This window comes from Elgaria multicarinata, chromosome 1 (genome assembly GCF_023053635.1).
Source record: "Elgaria multicarinata webbii isolate HBS135686 ecotype San Diego chromosome 1, rElgMul1.1.pri, whole genome shotgun sequence".
In the NCBI taxonomy this organism is placed as follows: Eukaryota; Metazoa; Chordata; class Lepidosauria; order Squamata; family Anguidae; genus Elgaria; species Elgaria multicarinata.
In genome coordinates, this window is record NC_086171.1 from 121592821 (window position 1) to 121618582 (window position 25762).

Consider the following 25762-nt stretch of genomic DNA (forward strand, 5'->3'; position numbering starts at 1 on the left):
GGGAGACACGGTCGAAGGCAGCACTTCCTCCTGCCTCGGCTCCGGTCTGGACTCCGAAGGCGCATGGAGCAGGCGCAGTACAGGCCAGTCTAGAGCCGGATCTTCCGAGGAGTCGAAGCGCATCACCAACCAGCATCATTTGCTGGTACCGCGACTTACAAAGTCCAATTCCTCGGGCTTCTCAAGGGGTGGGAGTTTCTTATCGCCCAGCGCTACCCAGTATTACGATTTGTTAAAAACTTTTTATCACAAGAGTAACCCTTTTTGTGCATGGTAAGACTTGTTTTTTTTTCCTTTTCTTTTCAGGCCGCAATCCTATGCACACTCACCCGGAAATAAGTGGCACTGAACTCAACAAGGCTTACTGCATATCAAATATATGATGCACGTCTACTCAGGATTGCGGTGTTATCTACTTATTACGTTTAGAACAGTGGTTCTCACCTTCCTAATTACCTTCCCTTTAATACAGTTCCTCATGTTGTGGTGACCCCCAGCCATAAAATTATTTTCGTTGCTACTTCATAACTGTAATTTTGCTACTGTTATGAATCGTAATGTAAATATCTGACATGCAGGATGTATTTTCATTGTTACAAATTGAACATAGTTAAAGCATAGTGATTAATCACAAAAACAATATGTAATTATATATTGTGAAATATTTATTTCTAATTACAAATAAATGAAATATGTGTTTTCCGATGGTCTTAGGCGACCCCTGTGAAAGGGTCGTTCGACCCCCAAAGGGGTCGCGACCCACAGGTTGAGAACCACTGGTTTAGAAAGTCTTAAAACTCCCAGCATTACCCAGCGAGAATGTCTGGCTGAGGAATTCTGGGGGTTGTAGGACTTTTTTCTGTCTAAAAGTGCATAGGATTGCACCCTTATATTAACGCCTTTCCTTCAAGGAACTCAAGGTGGCATATATGGTCCTCTCTACACCAATTTTATCTTCACAGCAACCCTGAGAGGTTAGGCTGACAAATAATGATTGACCCCGTCACCCTGTCAGTGGCATGGTTGAGTTGGGTTTGAACCTATGCCCCTAATGCTTGTTTAGAATTAAATCCCACTCATTGAATGCTGCATGTGCAGCTGCCAGAGGGATGTGGCCAGCAAGCATGGCTTTGTCAGGACTAGTGGTTACAGTCTCATTCCTCACTCTCAGGTTTCTGAGCGAGGTGTGTCTGATGAAGACCCATACATAGGGCCGCCCCATGCATTAATGCAGGGTTCCCTAGAAATGCAAGGTTCCCATTTGTGTACACACATGTGTACAGTTCTATGTGCTTATAGTTGTACATACATAGATTTTTTTCTATCTAAACATGCATAGGATTGTGCTCTAAACATAATACGTCAATGATAGAGTAATCCTGTGCATGCCTACTTAGAAGTAAATCCTGTTGAATTCAATGGGACATTCTCAGGTAAGTGTTCAAAGGACTCCATACAGATGTTCAAACTGAAAACACCACACACACACACACACACACACACACACACACATACATTCATTGTTTAGGGGAATGTCTGCCTAGAGCTAGGGTGGACAACTTGAGGCTCGCCAGATTTTGTCTGCAATTCCCATCAGCCCTAGCTAGTATTGCCAGTGGATGATGGGAGTTGCAGTCCTGCAACATCTGGGGGGGCACAGGTTGCCCACATTTGCCTTAGCAGCATAATCTTTATGGACATTTGTAATGTCACAGCCTTCTGGCAGGCTGGTTATCTTTCAAACCAGCATCACCCTAGCTCAGCCTTCCCTGACCTGATGCTCTCCAGAAGTGTTTTAACTTCAACTCCCATCATCCACAGCCAGGACCACCAAGACCATGAGTGAACAGAGGATGATTTCCCTGACTTCTTTCCACTGTTGCCCAGTTTCATTCCATTAGGCCTGTACAAGTTCTTTTAAAAAATATTTGCTTAGCCAAGGCTTTGTTGCTTGTTCCAAAGAGTACAGAAACAGAATGTTTAAAGCAACAAAATAGGTCTGTTTGGAACAGCTTTTGATGGGTTGGTGTATCACAGCTCAAGCTTGCAAGTCAGTTACACAAAACTAATAAAAGCAGGTGTTGAAGTGTGCTGGTGCTTAAGAAAGCTCAGGCCACCGCAAATCAGTTAGCCATCCTTTGCTAATCTGGTTCCCTCCAGTTATTTTGGACTACAATCTTCCATCAGCCCCAGTCAGCATGGCCAATGGTCAGGAGTCATGGAATTTGTAACCCAGATGTCCAAACTTCTGGAGAGCACTAACTTTAGTTATCATTGTCACTGCACTCTGTCTTTTGCTATTAAAGAATAAACTTTTATCTCTTGGATTTATCAGAAAAGGCATGTTGTCCAAAGGGTTCTGTGTAACTCGAATGCTTACACATATTCTACCCGGACACAGTTTAGGCTAGCTATACATAACTACTTGACGTACCCCCATCCCTCTCCCCAGACGTCTAAACAATGCACCTCCTTCTCCTAGCCATTCATTGGAGCAAAGGGGAGGGGGCAGCTTCCCACAGTCTAATTGGCTACCGTGCAAATAGTACGATCCAATTGGCTGATAGGTGGGAGGGGTGTAGAGGCGAGCGGGGGGATTATCTTTTTTTCCGGAATAAGATGGCGGCAGCGATCGCATTGAGGAGCTGTTACAGGGCTGCGGGGCACCTGGTAAGGGAGCAGAAAGCGGGGTGTAGAGTGAAACGCCAGAGAAACCGGCGAGGGGAGGAGAGCAGCTGCGTAGTAGTTCTCGCGGCCTCAGCGATCCTGTTTGCCTCTTTCCTTTTTTCCCTTTAGAGAGTAGTAAACGAGCTGGGAAGACCTGCCTAGGGTTGAGGGGCAATCTCCTAGTGTTTGCATGCATGCAAGTGCATAGGTTCTCTGTTTTACCCCGCTGGTTCCGGGCGGCTTATAGAACCAGAAATGACATCTAAACCACTGTCACCAAAAAGGGGGACTGCAGTGACAGTTATCTGTGCCCAGCCTGATTCATCCTTCTCTCCAAAAATATCCAGTCTGTAACACCTCATAGTCCAGTCCTGCTGCAGGTATAAGATTGTGAGTCGCTCATTTCTGAAGTTCCGGTATAAAGGTTAGGGTGCCAGACGTGGATTCTTGTAAATGGCATTTTAAACAGATTAGGCAAATTCATGACTGAAAGGTGTAGGCAACTTGGTGCCTTCCACATTTTTGGACTACTGCTCCCGTTATTCCTCACCATTGGCCATGTTGGCTGAGGTTGATGGGAGTTATAGTCCAAAACGTCTGGAGGGCACTAGGTTACCTACCCCTCCATGTATAGAGGCAGTATACCTCTGGGTGCCAGATGCTGGGGACAACCAACAGTAGATGTCCAGCAGTTCCATATGCTGCATGTGCGCCTCCAGAAGCATTTGGGTGGCTCTTCTTGGAAACAGGAAGCAGAATACTGGGCTAGATGGATCTTGATGTGATCCTGGGCTCACTCCTTTGTAGGTCACATATGGTAAGTTCACAAGATCACCTAATAATCAAGGTCACTTAATACGAAAGTTTATGCCATAATAAATGTGGCACGTTAGGGACAAACACAAGACTCAATACAGATAAGTTATGCATTATTCACGCATAATAAAAAGGTGGATTTCTTTTGCCCTTCAGATATGTACCTCTGAGTGTAGGGAGGTTTCTAATCTTTGTTGGTGATTCTGAGTACAAACCCAAGGTCTGCTAGTCAATTCATGTTAATGAACACAAAATGCAGCTGTGTGACTTAATCTTGCATGTAGCATTGAATCTTAAATTCTTGGCTTTGTAGATTTCGGTGTGCCTCTGTTCAGTTGCTTTTGACAGTGATGTGGTTTTTTTGGAAAATATTCAGGTGGAAATTTTTCCTATGCAAATTGGGGTAACCTGCATTTGGTAATTTACATTGGAAAAGTTTCAGTTTGCATGGGGAAAGTTTCTAATACCTCAGAGAGTGATCAAAATTAGCATGTTTATTTTTTTATTGAATTTAGAAAACAAAACTAAAAAAAAGTACCCCGTATTAACTTTTGGTTCCAATACACCTTGAGTATTTGACCTGAAATATTTGAGAGAAAGAAAATAACAGACACCTAATATAATTTAAATGCTACATTATGTAGATATTTTTATTGGAATACTTGACAGAAATTAAAGACAATAGCATGCACTTCCCTTACATTGTTTTTTCCCCTTATTTTTAAACAAAGGTACTGAAAACTGTTGACGCACTAATACATTTTATCAATTCAAAAACTGCATGATATGCTGATAACCAGTCTTCTATTCCAACAAAGTTCAACTCTTCCACTGAGGTTGTTGAGACACCTTCATTTTCCCTGTCACTAGCTATTAATTCTATTTCACACTGAGACATATATGTATTTCAGTGGCATATATGTATTGTTTCACATACTTGATACTAGATAGTACACCTGTAGAAAAATAAAGCACCGAAAAAAATTCTGGCCCACATCAGTATTAACAAAAAGTGGCATTTGTGATGCGGACGTTTTTTTAAAAAAATGCCCGTTTATCTCTTATAATTTCAAGATCTTCTTCACACAAGTCCCCGACTTCCAGATTTGCCTTTAACCATGTCCTGGTTGTAGAGCCTGCCGAAATTACACTGAAGTATCTCTAGACACCCCAGTTTCTCTCGTCTTTTAAGGGTCTTTGTAACTTTAACCAGATATCTGAACATTCTTGGGATCCGTAGCTTCAAAGTGGTCAATGGAAGAGACTTTCAAGCTAATAAATTCCAGTTCTTTCAGAGATAACGTCTACCACAGCTCACCTTAAAATTGTACTTTAATTTTGGGGGAAAATGTCTTGTTGCCTCTCATTAAGATGTTCTGCTACTCATTTTAAGTATTGCATGGATGGTTCTGAAATTCTTGCTCTTTATTAAGCGGATAACATATTATCAATGTGTCTGTTCTGAATCCAGCACCATTTGGCCTTTCTTTCTCTCTCCTTTCCCAGACTCCCTGGGTAATATGATCTCCAAAGAGGTGTTTTGAGTTAGTTAATCCAAAATAACTATCATTCTCTGATCTCAACCTCACAATCCAAAATCTGTCGCACCTGGACCCTTTATAAGTAAATCCCACTATATTCAGTAAGACATACTCATTGGGGCGGAGGGAAGAAATCTTGCCTGTTTTTTTCGCGCATTAAAACATGTTATATTGTGTGTACGTATTATGCATGTGATGCTCTGAAGAGATCAGGGAGTCTCTCATCCAAGCAATGTTCTGTAGCAGCCTCCTGCAATTTCCCAGTGGTCTGGCCTCTATGAATGTTGATGGTTCCAACTAGGCATTTGCAGATGAGGATTAGATTCCATGTATGCCCACTCCATCTATGATGGACAAGGATAATTCACAAAGTATCTTAATCAGCAAATCTGCATTAAGTCGCCTTAACTGCAATTATATCACTTAGGGTGCAATCCTATGCATGTTTGGACAGAAAAAAAGTCCTACAACTCCCAGCATTCCTCAGCCAAACTTTTTCCTGTATAAACATGCATAGGATTAGGCCCTTACTTGTTCTCGCATTGCTGAATCCTATCTACATACATGCAGTTTTTTTGGAAGACAAATGGAACTTGATAATTTGAATTGGCAAAGAGATATTAGTTAACTTCAAGCTCCTTTTATAATTACATTGAATTCCACTGTGGAATATGCCTATTGTAGGACTGTTTTATGGCTAATCTCAATGAAAGGATTACCAGGAATAAGCACCTGGCTTTGTGGATCTCAGTACTTTATTTTGATTTAATCTAATGATTGAAGCAGGTGTGTATGTTTTTGGTCTGTTGTATTTGTTAGATGCTCTTGCGGTCTGGTCTGATTTTGGTTTGTATAAAATATTTAGACAAAGGTTTGATTCATAAATTAGTAAATATGATCATAATGAAAAGTACTGAAATAGCCATCTATAACCACTTTTAAAAAGTGAGAAATGCTTGTTTAGAGAGTAAGCATATGCTTACAAAAAGAAACCCCATATTCTGAAAAAAAAGTAACTGGAGTATTAAAAGTTTCAAGAAGCAGTCTTAGTTAATTGTCACTGAGATAGCAGATACAGTCCCTGCGTTGACTTTCTTAAACTAGTCACAGAGGCATCAAGTTGGCAGCAACTAATCACCTTGTACACACAATGCCTCTGAACACAAGGAATAATAAAATCATAGAGACTGCGGATAAGACGTGACACCATTATATTTATTGCCCCCATATTGATATGTGTCTAGTTTAAGAACATCTGAAGAAGGCTAGTGTTTAGCCACAGGAACAATATAATAAATCAGGCATGGATAGCTTTATTTGTTTGTATGAAGGGCTTAAAAGTATCACATTAAAACAAACAATTGCCTACTCTCTCATACAGGTCCCCTGTTTACTGGATCTGCTAAGAAGATAATTTCTAAGTTTTTAATATGTGAACAACTTGAGGTATTTTGAAGGACTAGATACACTTCCAAGCATTTTTTTTAAAGCAATTATGGTCAATTTTGGGGATTCTAAGACAGTCTTCCAACAACTTGTTACCTTCCATATATTTTGGACTACAACTCCCATGCTTCCTGACCATTAGCTGTGCTGGCTGGGGCTGATGAGAGTTGAAGTCCAAAACATCTGGAGGGTACCAGGTTGGGCAAGACTGTTTCAAGGCAACTTATTTTGGGAGGCTGTCAAAATAATCACTCTTTGGTGATCATGTAGTTTAAAATGAAAAATGCTGCACTATAGTTTATTCGGCAGACATTCTCAATTTGCAAGTGACTTCAAAGCCAAAGCATGAGGCCCAGATGTGGCCTGCCAGCTACTTCCCACCATGATGTGTCTCCATGGCTGAGTTCAGCATCTCTATTGCATTTTATTACAGTTTTGAATCCCCATATAAGTTGCAAATTGATTCCAACTATCCCTATCTGGATGTGTTTGCTCTTAAAAATATTAAGGGAGCAATCCTATGCATGTTTTGACAAAAAAAATAGCCCTACAACTCCAGGCATTCCCCAGCCAGCATAGAACTGCAGGACTTTTTTTTGTCTAAACATGCATAGGTTTGCGCCTTAAGTAAATGTCCATAGAGAATAATCAGTTGCACCCTCTCATTGACATTTTAACCCAATTACAGCATTAAATCAATTGTGATTTCTTTGATACAAGTAATAATTTTGTACGGTTTGAAATTTCTGAGACGTCACTCGTGGGTCAGGTTTCTACATGTGAATTTTGGTTAGGTTATTAGCTCATGGGAGAGAAGATGGCTGTCCTTTCAGCACTCAAGCATGATCTGTGGATGCAGTGTGATGTGCATTCACTCACATTGACCAACATTGAAGAAAAGGGGACGGCTTCATCTTATGTTGCCTCTGAAGCATATACACATATACCAGTGGAAATGCAATGGGATAGTGGTTTTAGCTTGGTGCAGACTTGGGAATTTTCAACCAAACAATCTGAACATTATTTATTTATTTTTTGTTAATTTCCATTGAGCACATGATTTGTCACTATCTCCTTTCTGAAGGAAAAGGAACAAACAAAAATCAACCATAAGATCAATACAAATGCTTATTATTCTGCAAACTTTTTTAAAAATAAGTAATTTGTCTCTGTGTATTCTCTGCAAATTTTAAAAGACTAAACCGTGATTTCAGTAGTACTTCATTCTAAAGTTTTGATTTTGTTTCCCTCGCCAGCTCCGTGTTCGCCATGTTAGATTGTATAGTAGCATTCGTTTGCTAAAGGCAAAATACATTTGTGGGTTTGACAAGTCTGTGTGGAGGTATCGACATCAACACCGATTGTTTAGAACAACTGTTGGTGAGTTTCACACTTTTTAAAAAAATAATAATTGGAGTGTGTTTGGTCCATAAATTCCAAAGAGGGTCTCGAGCAAAATGGCTGCAAAAGGATTGCTTGAGTTCATTCTTATCTCAACCTATTAAGCAAATATGTGATTGTCTGAATGTGGCCACTGCGTTCATCAGGCAAATGTCCAGAGGATTGCAACCTCAGGCTATTATTCTAGGCATTCTTACTAAACACAGTGGGATTGACTTTCAGGTAAACATGCATAGGACCGGGATGCACAAAATATAGTCCAGTATGACCTTTGCTGCATGGTTTCACGTTTATTTTTCCTTAAGTATAGCAAAAACTGTTATTACAATGCAAATTTAACAAACCAAGAGAGAACTTATCTGTAAAATGAGTTGTTTTTATCAGTCCTTCATGCACAGGTATTCTAGAAGTCAAATTTTCAGTTTTTGATATGCTCAGACTGCAGTCTTGTGCACACTTACCTGGGAACATGTCTCATTGAACACAGTGGGACCTAACTTCTGGCTAAACTTGCATAGGATTATTCTGCCAATCAGCACCTTTATCGAATTCCTGATCCATTTATTCTGCATTGTAGTTTTGTAACAATCATACACTATCTGTATGAGTATAATTTTAACAGATACATTTTTAGTTGTACTCCTTTGTTTGACATTTGCTCCGTTGTCTTTTTTAAAGTTTCAAATGGCCAAATTGTCCAGTTCAAGCTCTCTGATATTGGAGAAGGAATCACAGAGGTGACTGTAAAGGAATGGTAAGTTAAGTTGCATCCTTCCACAGAAAAGTTGGCATAAGGGAGGAAAGGAAAAAAACATTACAGAGTTGTGTGAGACATAGGTGTGAGGAATGGAGCTCATCAGTCAGAGAGATCTATTTCATTACTGAAGTGATCTTAAAAAACAACAACTCCTGCGTATGAGGAAAATGATGAATAGATAACTAATGTTAATGAAATACTTTTGTTGGTAGTGGGAGGTGGGGAGGATAATCGTTTAATCAATCCTGATTTTAATTGATTTTCAGCACCATCTTATGCATGTCTACTCAGAATTAAATCCCCCTCCCAAGTAAGTGTGTATAGGATTGCAGCCATAAAAAGTAATAAATAATTAAAGAATAATATCTGGAAGATTATTTTAAAGAAATGTTTTAGAAGGTTCCCTCCCCTTCAGTGCTCACAATCGCTTTCAGGAATTTTATTTTTAAGCATGTATATACCACTTTTCAGGTAAAAAAACCTCCCAGAGTGGTTTACAAAGTGTTGTGGGCGGCCGGGGGAGATATTAAAATTGGTACAGGATTTAATATATATTTAAGTAATATAACAGAATAGGATTGCAACAAGCTAGACATCCTGAAAAGCCTTCACCTGGTGCTGAAAAGGTAACAGAGATGAGGGTATGCAAGTTTCCCTGGGGAGCAATTTCCAGAGTTTCCAAATAAGGAGAATGCCACACAATAATTAATTTAAAACAGCCAATAGGGAATCATTGAGCATGACACTGGATCAAACAAAAGCAAATTTTACAGCCCTTGTATAATATACATAAAGAAAAGGATCTCCTCACCTTGATAGGTAGAGCATTCTAGAGTGTAGGGTTTATAGCTATCACTGTTCTAATCCAGTTCAGTCTGGGCATACAGAACAGAACCTGATTGTTTCATTGCCATTGAAACATGGGCTAATGTGGGGAAAAGCAGTTCCTCAAATGTCCAGAGGTCATTTATTTCAGCACACTGTACCAGCTTAAGGCAGCATTTATTTATTTATTTATTACATTTTTATTATTACATAGCTTCCTATGCACATAGAGTAAAGAATACTTTCACTTAAATTTGTACATTAGAGCTTAATCTATTTGGGTCGATCTAACCTTGTATCTATGGTAGATAGTGATGAGACATGAGGGACATCTTATTGGCCAGAATTAGAGAGTGACCTCACATACCAGGCCATGAAAAATCCAGCTGTCAGGAGCTGCTTTGCAGGTTAACGGCAGCAGAATTTTGCAAGAGCAGACTTCATTATTTTTATCATCCAGATGGGATGTACATACCTAGCCAAACTGTTACTTGATGCCCTCCATCCTGAAAGCCCACTGATGAAAACATTTAGATGCACTCCCACAGCCTGAGGCTGTGTTGGCGGTTTAGAGTGAGTGATTGAGTGTGGGAGGGGGCATAGCTCAGTGTGATAGAGCACACGCTTTGCATGTAGAAGGTCACATGTTCGATCCCTGGCTTCTCCAGGTAGGGCAAGGAAAGGAATCCCTCCTGAAACCCTGGAGAGCTGCTGCCAGTCAGTATTGACAATACTGGGCTAGATGGACCAATGGTCTGACTCCACATAAGGCAGCGTCGTATGTTCCTATGTGAGGAGTGTAGGCTGGAGTAGGCTGGAAGCCACACATTTCAAGGTTCTCATGACAGTCAGAAGGAAAGCAGCTAGGAGGAAGCGTTCCTGAAACCTCAGTGAGCCACCACCTTTACGCAGCGCTACCAACCCCTTTATGCAGCATTTCCCATGTTTTCTTCAGTAGTACCTATTTCTGAGTGCACCCTTCCTCTTACTGAAGGCACAGCATTGCAAAAACAGTGACAACGTCCAGCTTTACTGTTGCATACGTTACGCAAGTCTGTCTTTCCTCTTAGGTATGTAAAAGAAGGCGATGTTGTGTCGCAGTTTGACAGCATCTGTGAAGTACAAAGCGATAAAGCCTCCGTCACTATCACCAGCCGCTATGATGGCATCATTAGAAAACTCCATTATGAGTTAGATGAAATAGCCCATGTGGGGAAACCTCTGGTGGATATAGAAACAGCTACCTTGAAAGGTAATGTTAACTGGTTGTCATCATTGTGATGGGGGTGAAGACGGCATCTGTATTAGTCCCACAGAATCAAAAATAATCAGACATGAAGGGGCCGTGGCTCAGTGGTAGAGCACCTGCTCTGCATGCAGAAGGTCCCATGTTCAAGCCCCGGCATCTCCAGGTAGGGCAGGAAAATCTCCTGCAGAGCTGCTGCCAGTCAGTGTCGTCAATACTGGGCTACATCGACCAAAGGTCTGACTATGATTTTTTAAAATTAAACCAATTCTTGTTTTGAAATGCAGTGCAAGTCCTCCAGCTGCATGGGGTTTATCTGTACCACACAGTGCGAAAATAAAATGAGCACTTTATGTGCTGCTTCATCTATGTCTTGATACTGATCAGTCATAGAATCATAGAATAGTAGAGCCAGAAGGACTTGTTTTGGGTGTACCCACAGGCTTGGTCATGCCCAGAGGGCTTGGTGGTGGTGTTGTTTTTACTTTTTAAGTCTTTGAAAAGCAGATCTTCATGTCAGGACTAAGTTTAGATGTAATGGGCTCCTGTTTCTTGTTATATATCCAAGCTTTGGGCTTGCTCGTCCCCATCTCCTATCCTCTTCTTTTGCATACCAGAAGGAGGATATTGGAAGTTCCTGCTTTGCATTTTAAACTAACCACAGTTCCCCGTGATGCCTTAACTCAGGAAATTGTGGTTTGTTTAACCTATAGTTAGTGCAAACAAACAGGGATCAAGCCATTGTTTCAAATCCTGACATTCTCACTAATTTTTTTTTAAAATAATGTTTAGGCTGCCTTTAAGGGTATACCCTTTCAGGGTGGCTTACACATTTAAAAAACAATACAGTAATAGAACATAGCTACAGGAACTTGGAAGCTATTGCCCTGTGATGCTATTCCATCCTACTCCAGTAATGAGTACGAAGGAACCACATTTTCCACACGCTGGAATCTAAGTGAGACCCATTTAACATGTGCTTAAACTTACCTTAAAGAAACTGGTGCAAAAGAGCGCTATGTTATTTAACATACGTTTCTTTATTTTGCGTCCGATCCACAGATGTAGCTCCCGAAGAGGATGTTGTTGAAACACCTGCTGTGTCGCATGAAGAACAGACCCACCAAGAGATTAAGGGCCACAAAACCTTGGCGACTCCAGCTGTTCGACGCCTTGCCATGGAAAACAATGTGCGTTTGTTATGTACTGAAACAGGCCATCTTGCAATTGATCTCTCATTTGCATTGTTGGGGGTGGAGAGGGGTAGATATGAGCGTAGTAAAATGCAGTTGTTACAGAAAGATTGTGCTGATATCACAGCTGGTCAAAGACGGTGTTGGTAGATGGTAGGATTTGGCCATTTCTTTGTGGTGGAAAGGGATGCATTGCCTTCCTCTAAACCTGCAATATGTTTACATTGATTCCACGCAGGCTTGTCTTGTTGCTGTTAATGGCGGCTGCACATCCAATGTTGTGGGCTCGGCTTGCAGCAAGCTCCACCCACCACAATATATAAGGCCAAAAGCGACAATGGGTGGTGGGGATGGCTGCTGGGGATTAGTGTGGGCTAAAAGGCTCCAGCGAGCCCATCCCTAGTAAGCATGAGGAGACTCATGATGGCCTGCAAGCAACTCTCATGCTTTTGTTATGTGGCTTGCATGATTAGGATCTGGTATTTAAAGTGGTGAACTTCTTGTGTAGAATATTTCAGTCACAACAAGGAAGTTTTGGCAATATTTTTAAAATTATTTTTTGCATATCCCGCCTTTTTTCCTGTTATTTATTTATTACATTTCTATACCGCCCAATAGCCGGAGCTCTCTGGGCGGTTCACATGTTAAGGAACCCAAGGCGGCATACATAATCTTCCTCCTCTCTGTTTTTATCCTCACAACAAGCACCCTGTGAGGTAGGTTGGACTGAGAGTCTGTGACTGGCCCAAAGTCACCCAGTGGGTTTCCATGGCCGAGTGGGGACTAGAACCTGGATCTCCCAACTCCCAGTCCAACACTTTAGCCACTACACCTTTGAATGCAGGAGCTCTTCTCCAAATAGCCGCATGGATTACGTGCTGTGAAAGAACGGCATTGTCTTGTATTTTATATATATAGTTTGCTTTTTGGATATTACGGAGTTAATTTTTTCGTAGTCTGTTTCCTTGTTGGGCTGTAAACCGCCCAGAGAGCCCTGGCTATGGGAGCGGTATATAAGTGTAATAAATAAATAAAATAAATAAAAATAAATACCCACCCCACATCTAATAGCCAACCCCCACACTAACTAAAAGTGGATATTACAAACAGAGTGTTTTAAAGCTGGTTTGGGGGAATCAGTCAGAAGGGGGGGGGGGATTCCACCTGGTGGTAGCAAAAAAGGTCAGAGGAAGAGTAGAACAAAAAGGTATGGAGCCCACTATTTGCCCGGGTTCTCTTCCACACGTGGAAGAGGTTTGTGCTTTTCCTGGAAGTGTGCATGCTTTTCCTGATTGCGTTCTACTTCCTTCACTTGCTGTATATCTTTCAGATTAAACTGAGCGAAGTCATTGGAACAGGGAAAGATGACCGGATCCTCAAAGAAGACATTCTCAATTACCTGGCCAAGCAGACAGGAGCAATTTTACCTCTTTCGCCAAAGCCTGAAATAATCCCGCCTTCACCAAAATTGCAGCCTGCAGCAAGCACGGCAAAGGAGAAAGCATTGAGAATTCCTGCGCCCATTTCCAAGCCTGTAGTAATTACAGGGAAAGATAAAACAGTGCCTTTATCAGGTAAAAAACAAACAAACAAAAAATCTTTACATAAAATATTTGTAAATAACAATTGAAAAATTACACCACGAACATTGGTTTCTACATACTAAAAAACGCTATTAGTACTTTTGTAATCAGGCTGCCGTGGGGACACCATGCATAAAAAAAGAGAGCTACAATTAGCTCAATAGTCATGTCAGAATATATGTGGGAAGCACATGTTCAGCATGTTCACCCTGATCTAGCAAGAGACCTCTATGTTCAGGAGGAGACTCACCCACCTGCCACGATGTGGATCTAGATCACAATGCTGTAAACAAGCTGGATTTTTTTTTATATACATGCATCTCCATCCAAGGCCAGCAGCTGGGTGTAACAGAGATGATTCAGGGTCTCAGCTGTTGTACAAATGGCAATGTAGATGGATCCAGGTTCTGGGCCAACTGGTGGACGGCTTTGGGAAAGTGAAATTGGAAGCTGATGCATATGGCAGCTTCGAGGGATCAGCAGACTTCCTCCCACTCCTGATCTGTTGCAAAATTAATTGGGAGTAACTGGATTAATTTCCTGATTCTAAGAAAGTTAATCTAGGCTCTGTCTGGGTAAGAATTGTAGGCCCTGAAATGCAGCGATATCATTACTAGGGGCAGAAGTCCAAAACCTAGTAGCAGTGTAAGGTAGACTTTGTGTTGCTTACTGCAACTGGTTATCCCAGTACTTTGTGTTACTTAAAGATGAAATCCTATGCATGTTTAGATAGAGGAAAAATCCTACAATTCCCAGCATTCCTCAGGCAGCCAGGCTTGCTGGGGGATGCTGGGAGTTGTAGGACTTATTTCTGTCCAAACATGTATAAGATTGCACCCTCATTGGAGGTGATGGAGATGTCTCCCTTCACAGTCTGAAGGGCTCTACTGTGGCCTCAGGCCATGAACACCACCATATGTGGTTCTCAAAAGTCTCCCATCCCAGTGTCAATCAAGTTCACACTTAGCTTCATTAATATTACAGTATTGGATGCCCCAATCAGTTCAGCTGACAAAGCCAACCTTCGTCAGTTCAAGTATACTGCAGTCCTGTTCAGTTAAATCCCTTTCTCGTATGGGTTTTGACCCAGAGTTTCTGTAATTTCTTACACAGTATTTAGACCATTTTGGACTTCAATTCCATCAGCCCCAGCCAGTATGGTCAATAGTCAGGAATGCTGGGAAATGTAGTCCAAAACTGGAGGATGCTGAGTTGAGGAAAGGTGATTTAGATTTTTATGGCTAAGACAAATCGTTTGAAGGAAGATGGAACATAAAGCAAGAGACAAGAAAAGCACTAATTGTAAAGCATTTTTTAAAGTTTATATTTCCCCCCTTTTAATTTCCAGGATTCCAGAAGGTAATGGTGAAAACCATGACTGCTGCTTTGAAAATTCCTCACTTTGGTTATTGTGATGAGGTTGATCTCACTCATCTCATCCAGTTGAGAGGGGAGTTGAAACCTATAGCACAAGAACGGGGGGTTAACCTCTCCTTCATGCCCTTCTTTTTAAAGGTGAGGCATAATGGCAGCCTAGCTAATGTGCAAAGCAAGATTTTTTTATTCTAGCCTAGAAGCCACATGTGGCATTGGCCGATGAAGAATGGTAAAATTTCACAGGAAACACTGAGCTCATTTTACTGTTATGTTTTATCCTCCCAGAGCACATAAGGGCAAGCTGCTGTCCCGATGTTGGACTCCAACTCCCATCATCCCCGACTATTTGCCATACTGACTAAGGCTGATGGGAGTTGGAGTTCAACGAGATCTGAAGAGCAGCAGGTTGCCCACCTCTCTTCTAGAGGGAATGTTACACCAGAATCCAAAATCTGCCTGTATTTTGCATTGCTGGTGTGACATTTATTCATGTGTGCTTTTCCACAGGTATTTAAAATGCACTGCATCAGCCGAGGCGGACCAAAGATAATTTGGTCTGTGTACAATGCAGATGGCCAATTACACCTTAATTGTCAGTTAGTACAACAGCAAGAAAAAGAAAAGACTGTCTGCACAGCCCCAGAGCTATTTTCCTAGAAGCACATTCCAATTAATTTCAGTGGAACTTTACCTCCATGATATTAACCAGCTGGTGCGAGGAATCAGAGACCTTGTACCTGCTGTACATCAAATACACATCACCAGGGCTGACTTTGGAGCCATCCAGACAAAACTATTAGTATTGAGGGACGGACGTGTGTGTAATGTCCAAACTGAGGGAGCGACTCAACTTCTCTGTAAAGTTCAAATTATTGGGGGGGGGGGGGGGAAGGAGAAACCATTATGAAATCCACAAGACTAGCCCTCTGTCCCTCACCAGTTTTAGCCAAATAATGCCCCCTCACCCTTCTAAAAACAATACATGGGGAAGGGGCAATACAAAAGACAAGGTGGCATGGCCCCTCTGGTCCTCCACTGCTCCTCTGTTCAGATGACTCATGCAAGGCGGTCAAGTACCACAGCACTGTAACTTTCATGGGCTTATTTATAAGACTGAAAAAAAATACTAGCTCCATCCCCTCTGCAGCGGCCCACCGCATCCTATGCTGGACATGGAGAAAGGATCTTTCCTCCTTCAGCAGTCTGCTTGATTCCATGCTGGGCTCAGAAGAGCGAGGAAGTGAAAGCTCCGCTCACTCCCTTGAATGCTATTTCTTGTTGCCTATGGCTAGCAGACTAATTTTCCTGGCCGTTTGGAACTGTCTTCTTCCAGCCGAGGGCCATAACAAACCTAATGAAGCTGAATGGTGGGAGATTCAGGACAGACAAAATGGAAGTACTTCTCCACAGTGCATAGTTAGACCATGGAATTCACTACCACAAGTTGTAGTGATGGCTGCCAAGTTGGATGGCTTTAAAAGGGTATTAGAAAAATGAATTGAAGGTAAGGTTATTAATGGCTGCTTCCATATTACCTGCAGTATCAGAGGCAGTATGTCTCTGTTACTCAGGAATACCAGCAGGAGGCTGCTATTGCATTCATGGCCTACTTGTGAGCTTTCCACAGGCAGCTGTTGGTCGTTGTGTGAACAGAATGCTGGACTAAATAGGTGTTTGGCCTGACTCACATGGCTCTTATGTAGGGTGACCATATGAAAAAGAGAACAGGGCTCCTGTATCTTTAACAGTTGTATTGAAAGGGAATTCCAGCAGGTGTCATTTGTATGCAGGAAGCATCTGATGAAATTCCCTCTTCATCACAACAGGTAAAGCTGCAGAGCCCTGCCCTCTTTTGTATCTGGTCACTCTATTATAGCAGGTACAAAAGCAGACAGGGCTCCTGCAGCTTAACTGTTGTGATGAAGAGCGGATTTCACCAGGTGCTGCACGCATACCAATGACACCTGCTGAAATTCCCTTTTCTATACTGCTGTTAACGATATGAGAGCCCTGTGTTCCTTTTCAGATGGTCACTTTAGCTTATGTGGTGACAACAGAGACCATGTAATGCCTTGCTCCCACATAAGCACACATGGGATTATAGTGGTAGATTATTAAATTATCAATCATCTTTCACCTTTGTTAGTATCCCAAGCCGTCTGCACTGTGGTTTTGGTACGATGCAAATGTACTAAACTGCAATCAGTTCAAAGATAATAAATGAAGCAATGTTGTGTTTTTTTAAAAATACTTTGTATGTACACCATTCTGTGTGTTTTTCTTGGAGCGACATAGAATTTCCTATCATAAATAATAAGTCTTTAATTGGCGGACGGCCCTCCTTATTACAGCTTTTACATTTTTTAAAAAAGCTTACCTTTTTCATTTTGGTTTGGCTGCAATGGGAAATAAGCTTTTTTATTTTAAAAAAATGAATTCTTTAATAATTTTCAAAATATTTCAAAAAGGCTGGAAAAGCATGAGGTGTAATCCAAAGTCCACTTTCAAAATGTAATTATTTTTTTGGCAGAGAAAATGTAATGGCTTGGATTCAGACTTTGCCCCTGCTGCCTCCAAAATCTGTTCCAGGGGGTTGGGCTGCAGAGGGTCAGGGAAATTGGTGGAAACTGTCACCTTCCCCTTCTTCCAGTGGGAACTCTCTCTTCTCAGTCAAAAGCCTTCTTTGTACAGAAGGAGCCCTTCCATGTACAAATGGCTCTGTTTGAATCCGGTCCAACATGCAGCCTGCTTTTAAGTGCATTTATTTATATGAAGAACTTGATTTTGAACATATTTATGAAAATAAACAAACTGGCGTATACTGCTTTTTGTCTTTGCTACTAGTGTGTTTGGTTTTATATTTTAACAGGCTGCTTCTTTAGGCTTATTACATTACCCTATTCTTAATGCTTCTGTGGATGACAACTGCGAAAACATCACATACAAGGTTTGTACATGATAAAGACGGCTTTCCTGTTAGTCTTCAGCTGCCAGGAAGTTCCAGCTTTGGTTAAGTTTTACAAGTATTAAATAATAAAGGGATGTTTAAGTTTGTATCACAGACAGGAAGTTTCCCCAACAGCAGCTTGCTAGGTGTGTTCCTTTTTGAATAACTTCAAAACAGTAAATTATCTCACTCTTCCCCCGAAGAAATCAGGGCGCAACATACCTAGTTCTTTCCGTCCTGTGAGTTAGGTTTGGCTGGTGGAGAGCAGTTGGCCCCAGGTCATCCAGTAAGCCAGCCTCCCCCAACCTGGTGCCCCCTAGATATGTTGGACTGCAACTCCCATCATTTCCAGCCAGGACTGTGGCTATGCTGGCTGGGGTTGATGGGAGTTGCAATCCAACAAATTTGGGCAGCAGTAGGTTGGGGAAGGCTGCTGGCTTTTGTGGCTAGTTTAAGATTTGAATTCTGGTCTCTTTGGACCAAGTCTGAGTTAAAGGTATTGGGTTTTATCAAAGTTTCTGCGAACAGAAGTTGCTTGTCCCCAATCCCTCCGCACAGTCTTCTATGCCCCCAAAAAGCCTCTCCTGAGGATTGAGGGGATCTTCAGGAAAAAGCTGGGATTGGGATGTGGAGTAGGGAAACTACAGTGAGAAGGGAAAATTTCTGGAAATCTAGTGGAGGTTCCTTGCAGAAGCACGTATCTGGTTTTACAAGTTTTTTTGACCATTTTTTTTATGATTCTCCCCCCTTTCTATAATTCACACACACCGTATTTCATATCTTTCCTGAGGGCCAGCTGACCCTCAGGAGAGGCTGGGGATAGTGGTGGGCTGCAGTGGGGAAAAGGCAGCAGGGAAGTTCAGTTGGGCAAACAGATTTCCATTGGTGTAATCTTATATACAACCCATTAGAAACATGCTCCCCTGTCCCAAAATTAGTGTCGGTGAGATATATTGTTTTTAATTGAGTAAATTATAGGCTAAATTATAGCTTGTTCATCCCTGGCCGACGGCTGGTTGGCCACTGTGCGAACAGAGTGCTGGACTAGATGGACCCTTTGTCTGATCCAGCATCAGGGCACTTCTTATGTTCTTATATTGTTATTCAGGACCCAGAGATAATTTTCTTAGGTTTCTATAATGGCCATTCTTGGGTAAGACTTTGGGGTTCCTGGTGACATCTCAGCTACAGGGATGAGATGGATTATCTAAATTCATTTCAATATGGCTTCAGGCCTGGTTGTGAGACAGAGGCCTTAGCTAGACCTAAGGTTTATCCTGGGATCGTCCTGGGGTCATCCCTGTTCATGTAAATGACACACAGGGGATCCCGGGAGCAGGCAGGGACGACCCCAGGATGATCACGGGATAAACCTTAGGTCTAGCTAAGGCCAGAGACTACTTTTAGTCGCCTTGGTGGACAATCTACGCCAGGAACTAGACAGGGGGAGGATGTCCACATTGGTTCTCCTAGATTTCTCAGCAGCTTTCGGTACCATCAGTCATGGTATCCTTCTGAACTGCCTGACTGAGATGAGACTTAGAGACACAATGGCTCCAGTCCTTCTGGGAGAGGCAATCTCAGGAGGTGATGCTGGGGAAACCCTGTTTACTACCATGGTCATTGGTTTATATCCCTCAGGGTTCCATCTTGTCCTCCATGCTATTTAACATAAATATGAAACTACTGGCAGAGGCCTTCCTGAGTTTTGGGGATAGCTGTCTTTGTAAATACTATTTTCAGTATAAACAACTAAGCTTTATTTATCTCTGGCTGTATATTTTAGGCTTCTCACAACATTGGTATTGCTATGGATACAGGACAAGGCTTGCTTGTCCCGAATGTAAAGAACGTTCAGGCCTGTAGCTTGTTTGAGATTGCAGCAGAGTTAAACCGCCTACAAAACCTGGGGTCTGCTAACCAGCTGGGAACAAATGACCTCACTGGAGGAACGTTCACACTTTCCAACATTGGCACAGTGAGTTCAATAACACTTAAAAGTTAGCCCTAAAAAAATAATTGTATTGTTTTTAATATAACGGGGTAACAAACTATCTCCCTGTGGGAAGTGGGCAGAAGCAGGAATGTGGGTGGAGTGTTGGGAGGGGATAGTCCAATGGTGAAATGAGAGGTACATTTCGGCCTCCCATTAATGATTGGGGTGCTGTTGCACAGATGTACTGAATGTATGTGACCAAGGGCAAGTGGGGTGGGGGAGGCTCAATGGAGCTGTGTGCTGTATGCGCAGTTGCACCCATATGGGCAATGGTGGATAGTTTCCAAATAAAAGTTGCTTAATGCAGGTAACATCCCAAACTACGTTGATTTTCCGGTTCACTATACCTGATACTTTTTCTTTCCTAGATTGGTGGTACATATGCAAAGCCAGTGATCCTACCTCCTGAAGTAGCTATTGGAGCTCTTGGAAAGATACAGGTGTGTTGATTTTGATTTATAAACATACAATTATGGTTGAAATAAAATAAGATCTCCCTCATAAAAGTTTGCATTAGCATTATTCCTTCTTTACTGTCTTAAATGTATTGTAAGGTCAATCTGCAAAACTAATTTGAGTGCAAGCTAAAGGTTTCTATCGGGCTTGAAAATAAATCTAGAAAAGTTAATAGACCAGAACATCCCTGCCTGGTTGTTTAGAGGTCATTCCTGTTTGCTACGGATGACCAGTAAGTGGCCGATAAGTTTGGTTATATATAATATCCTACCTTCCAACATAATAGGTTACTCTCCCATTTTCACCCTTGATATTAGTGATTTTTCAGAGCCCTTTTCTAAGGAAAATCTCACTCAGTATTTTTTTTTCTAGTCTACATGTCTGGTGTAACATCACGAATGTATTACTTGCATTCTTGATTTATTTTACTTTCTGGTTATGCTAAAAGCTATAATTGTTGCTCTAATAACTTATAAGTCCTTATTGAGGCAGGAAAAGAAATGGGCTGAAAACATACTATTTTAAATGTACATTTTCATTCTCTCCCACCTCCCAACCTGAACTTTCTTCTGCAAGTTCTCGATGCTAAATGCAAATTAGAGCGCAATCCTGGGAGCTGCTGTAGGACTTTTTTCTGTCTAAGCATGCATAGGATTGCAGCCCTAGTTGATTTTACTACTGGCTGTTTCTCTCAACTTCTCCCAGCATATGCAGATGGAGAAAAAACACATTCAAGGAAGAGGTAGGCAACATAAAGTGACACACCAACACCCACACATCTAGGCTGGGTGACTGTTTAAGGAAAGAAAGGCTAGTTTGGAGTGCAGAAGTAGTTTAGACCCAGGGAAGTGCTTGGTTGAGCTCTTCCTCTTAATTTATAGACATCAGTAAAAGACAGACATTAAAATATGAAAGTACTTTCTTCAACTATATTGTTGGAAATTATGAGGGCAGGGAAGACATCTTGTGAGTTAGGCTGCTGGAATGAGGGATATTGGTGAGCAGAAAAGGAAAGCAGTTTCGGATTTTTCTGTGGGGAAAGGACTGTAGGTTCAGCCTGTGTATGGATACTTATCTAAGCATATTCTTGGAGGAGCCCCCTTTTAATCTAGATTGTATTGGCCTCAAGCCACAGGACTGCTGGACTTTGCCCCTAACCCTATCCTCATATGCAGGATTGTCCTGTTTTATCTTATGAAATGTTTTATCTGTGTTGGAAGTCCGGTATTAGCTAAGACATTTTTTGTGACTGTGCCAAGTAAGAATCATCTTCAGATGACAAACGCTGCTTTCCTAAACACACTACTTAATAGGATGTTTAATGGGATATATTTCTGGGTGCATATGCATGGGATTGTACAGTAAGATTGCAGTCTTATGCTGCTTACCCTTGAATGCAGTGGGATTTACTTCTGAGTAAGCATGCTTAGGTTTATGCTGGAAAAGTGACTTGAAATATTAGCGTTTCTCTTCTTTACAGTTTGTTGTCTGCTCATTTGGTTTGAGGTCTTTCGAAGGCATCTCACAATCAACTGTCTTCTAAGCACTGGTGGTACAATGAATTCTATGGGGCATTTTTCCAGAGTTAGAGGATGAACTCTCTGATCAGAAAAATTTCATGGGCTTTTGTGTAGCACAGTCAAAAGCATCAGTTGTTGGAGAATTCTTGTATACTCCTGCTCAGTTTCCCTGTAGTATATTCTTCTGTTCTTTATTTTCTAGATCGTTCCTCGATTTAACAGTAAGGGTGAAGTATGTAAAGCACAGATAATGAATGTGAGCTGGTCAGCTGATCACAGAATCATCGATGGCGCAACCATGTCCCGTTTTTCTAACTTATGGAAATCGTACTTGGAGAACCCTGCTTCCATGCTGCTGGATCTTAAATAAAGAAAAGTAATGGCTGGACAGTTCCTTTTAAATTTTGAACAGCTATCAAGCTAGCTATGCTAGCAAGTGCCCTTAAAAATGACATTTTATAATTCACAGTTACATTGTGTGACAGACAGGGCTATCAGCTCACTGGCCAATGCATTGATTGTCTGTTACATTCTGCCTAGTTGTGTAATAATATAAATTATTTGGCTGAAGGCCATCATAGTTCATAGCATGATTCCTTGGGAAGGCGGTGGGAAATTTGTGGTGATGAAGCAATGCTCTATTCCACTAAATTGACATTAGCGGAAGAAGGCTGTTAAAGTTACTTGTGGGATTTTTGTTTTTAATTGCTTGTGCTGTTCACAAAATAAATTATGTCAAAGTTTATTCCTGATTAGAAACAAGAATTTCTATTTGAAAAAAATAAAGGGATGCTACTAAGTTCTAATGTAGCTAATACACTACAAATAATGTTCAAATAAAATGCCTTTTATGCTTATTTAATGACATATTTGGGGATTGCCTTTTCTTGGTTAATGGTGATAACTTTTCCCTTTTTTAAAATGTCCTTCCTTCCTAACAAATTTATAATAGAAATTAGCTGGTACGCACTATGGGCCATGTGTACCCCCTTAAGAAGCCCTGTCCCACAAATGTAGTATATATATATATATATATATGAATGAATGAAACTGGCTCTTACATATTACAAGGAACACTGCAGGTACATATGCATCTGGTACTTCAGTGATGTGTGAAGCAGTTCTCAATATGAGAAGACCTTAGAAGTATCCAAGAGCAGTGTGTAAAGGCCAACTTTACAAGATATACTGAGGAGTCATACATGAGTAGCTCTTCTCCCTGCAAAAGCAGGTGCTTTCAAGAAGAGATTTCTGAAGTATCCCTAGAGCCAAATTGAATTTGGACAATTCTTGGTGCCGATATGGAGATGTGCTAAGTATTCTGTATAAAATATAACAAATGTAACAGAGCTTTTTAAGGGATAGTTTGCACGTATATTTTTTAATATCTCCACATACTGCTGTGGACAAATTTCATGTGTGAAAGAGGCAATCACAAATATAGCTGGTATCAGTCGATGTGATCATAATGAAATTTCTTCAGCCACCACAATCATGGAGCTTGCTAATAGCCAATTCATGCATTATGTTTGTCCATATGAATGTATATCTGGGGCTCAAGAGGCAACTAGGAAACTGTGAGAGGGAAGGAAAGGCATTCACTGCCTTGCGTACAATAGTAGAAATGTGAACACACATTTAAATAAATATATTCTCTGAAGAAACAGCGGACACAAAATAGATGGACTGGTTTCAGTTGAAGATTTCCCACACCACCATTGGGATTCACACTCCATTTTTCTGTGTGCTTGTGCATAGATTAAATGTATTATACAGACTAGCCCTAAGAGTGGCTGAAACCTCAGAAGAAGAAGAAAAGGCTTTCAGGTAAATAACACATGAATGCACAGCTTTTCAGCAAGATTAAAAGCGAGTATGCCTCTAAAGCAGGCAGGCATGATTAAAATCATATGAACGAAGTGCTCAATAGAAACCTAATATTGTGCACTCACAATGTTCATTTTTTAAGATCTTTTATCCTGTGTTTGAAGGATTATTTGGCTACATATCCGAATCAGCTCATAAATGAGTAGGGTGGTTTGTTTGTTTGTTTTAAATACCTTAAAAGAAGGTTGAGGTAAAATATCTCCTATTAGAGACTTTTCCCTATATTTGGTGTTCTGAGGGGCTGGGGGACTGGGGGAAGACATGTGAAATGATACTCATGTCTCCTGTAGATCCATGCAGAATTTTATACTAGCTCTTGCTGATTTTTTTAAAAAAAGTATATTCTGCCTTAACATTTCTTTTTGATTGTTGTCTGTTCTTAATAAATCTTGTTTTCTTACAACGTCTGTGGCTTTAGACTTTTATCTGGAGGTGTTATGTGGCTTTACGTCCTTCAAGAACATAAATCTACATACCTAGATAGGGGCTACAGCACCCACCATTAGTCTCCTCATGAGAAAGCAGTACTTTGAGCTCATTGGCACATGAAGTTGATTGAAATTAAACATTTTCCTCGGCACCATTGGGAATCACACTTTTTAGCAATGTGCTTACATGTAGGCTAATTGTATTGTGTGGGCCTAAATGAGGAAGTCCTAGAGTTAGTTAGGGATTCATTATCTCCAGGTCCCTAGGAAAGAGTCCTGCACTAATGGAATGAGGTGTGTTTGGAAGGAGGAAACACCTTGCGAGTCCTAGAGATAGCTGCTCTATTTTTTATAAGCCACCCAGAGCTCTTCAGCTATGGGGTGACAGAGAAATGAAATAAATAAATATTAATTGGTGCCTAAACAATCTCACAGTGATGGGATCCAGTAAGGCTTATGGTCTGAGGCTGCTCTAGGGTCAGGGGTAGACAAACTTTTTGGCCTATAGGCACATTTGGTAATTTGGGAAACTGTCCTAGGCATAACCATAAAATGGCTGCCATGGGTGGGCATGACTAGTCACAAAGGACAAGTAACCTGCCCAGATGCATTCATGGGAAATTAAGATGGCATCAGCTAGCGGCTCCCACTTCACTTTGAAGTAACCTCAGCTGCCAGTAAGAAAAGATAAAATACTTTTAAATAAAATCTGGGAGGAGTAGGATCCCACAGCGGGCACTGAGGAAGGTGTCGGGGGGCACATTGGTTCTTGTGGGGACCACGTTGCCTATTGAGGCAGTAGCTAAATCTTGTCGATTTTTCCTGTATAATATTGCCAGGATTCGATCATTTTTGTCTGTCTCTTCCGCCAAGACACTTGTTCATGCACTGGTTATTTCACGGTTGGACTACTGCAACCTTCTTCTCTCTGGCCTTCCTTCTTCTCACATCAGTCCGTTGGTTTCTGTTCACCACTCTGCCGCAAAGATCATCTTCTTGGCTCGCCGCTCTGACCATGTTACTCCACTTCTGAAATCTCTTCATTGGCTTCCAATTCACTTCAGAATCCAATATAAACTTCTCCTGTTAACCTTCAAAGCTTTTCACGGTCTAGCTCCTTCCTATCTCTCCTCTCTCATCTCACACTATTGCCCCGCTCGTGCTCTTCGCTCCTCTGATGCCATGTTTCTCGCCTGCCCAAGGGCCTCTACTTCCCTTGCTCGGCTCCGTCCATTTTCTTCTGCTGCCCCTTACGCCTGGAACGCTCTTCCAGAACATTTGAGAACTACAACTTCAATCGCAGCTTTTAAAGCTCAACTAAAAACTTTTCTTTTTCCTAAAGCTTTTAAAACTTGATGTTGTGCAGACTTTATACTGTTAGTTTTACCCTACCCTGTGCCTGCTTACCCTACCCTGTGTCTGTTTGCATTCTCTTCCCCTCCTTATTGTTTTACTATGATTTTATTAGATTGTAAGCCTATGCGGCAGAGTCTTGCTATTTACTGTTTTACTCTGTACAGCACCATGTACATTGATGGTGCTATATAAATAAATAAATAATAATAATAATAATAATAATAATAATAATGGTTGTGGATTGCCAATTCTGATATGCTGACATTGTGATGGATTTGGACTGTTTTAGAGTACTGACCATAAGATAATACAATATTAAA

The 25762-nt window shown here is 41.2% G+C and overlaps 1 protein-coding gene across 2 annotated transcripts; it reads left to right on the forward strand.

Annotated features, from left to right (window-relative positions):
- Window positions 1-2612: 2612 nt before the first annotated feature.
- On the forward strand, window positions 2613-22600 carry DBT (dihydrolipoamide branched chain transacylase E2). Of its 2 annotated transcripts, XM_063135732.1 has the most exons (12): window positions 2613-2670; window positions 3387-3484; window positions 7727-7850; window positions 8550-8625; window positions 10524-10705; window positions 11762-11889; window positions 13223-13466; window positions 14824-14990; window positions 17722-17799; window positions 19586-19777; window positions 20164-20235; window positions 21974-22600. In XM_063135732.1, exons 2-12 carry the CDS (start codon window positions 3437-3439, stop codon window positions 22139-22141), a joined length of 1479 nt encoding a protein of 492 aa, XP_062991802.1. In that variant the 5' UTR covers window positions 2613-2670; window positions 3387-3436; the 3' UTR covers window positions 22142-22600. The 2 variants fall into 2 exon arrangements, with proteins under 2 accessions (XP_062991802.1, XP_062991794.1); XM_063135724.1 differs by lacking the exon at window positions 3387-3484 and having other exon boundaries at window positions 2616-2670.
- Window positions 22601-25762: the final 3162 nt, after the last annotated feature.

Excerpts from the sequence above, each read along its gene's own strand:
- DBT (XM_063135724.1), top strand. The coding sequence starts at position 2,620 with ATGGCGGCAGCGATCGCATTGAGGAGCTGTTACAGGGCTGCGGGGCAC. Across the intron at positions 17,800-19,585 it reads GCGAAAACATCACATACAAG|GCTTCTCACAACATTGGTAT; the intron begins GTTTGTACATGA and ends TGTATATTTTAG. Across the intron at positions 19,778-20,163 it reads CACTTTCCAACATTGGCACA|ATTGGTGGTACATATGCAAA; the intron begins GTGAGTTCAATA and ends TTTCTTTCCTAG.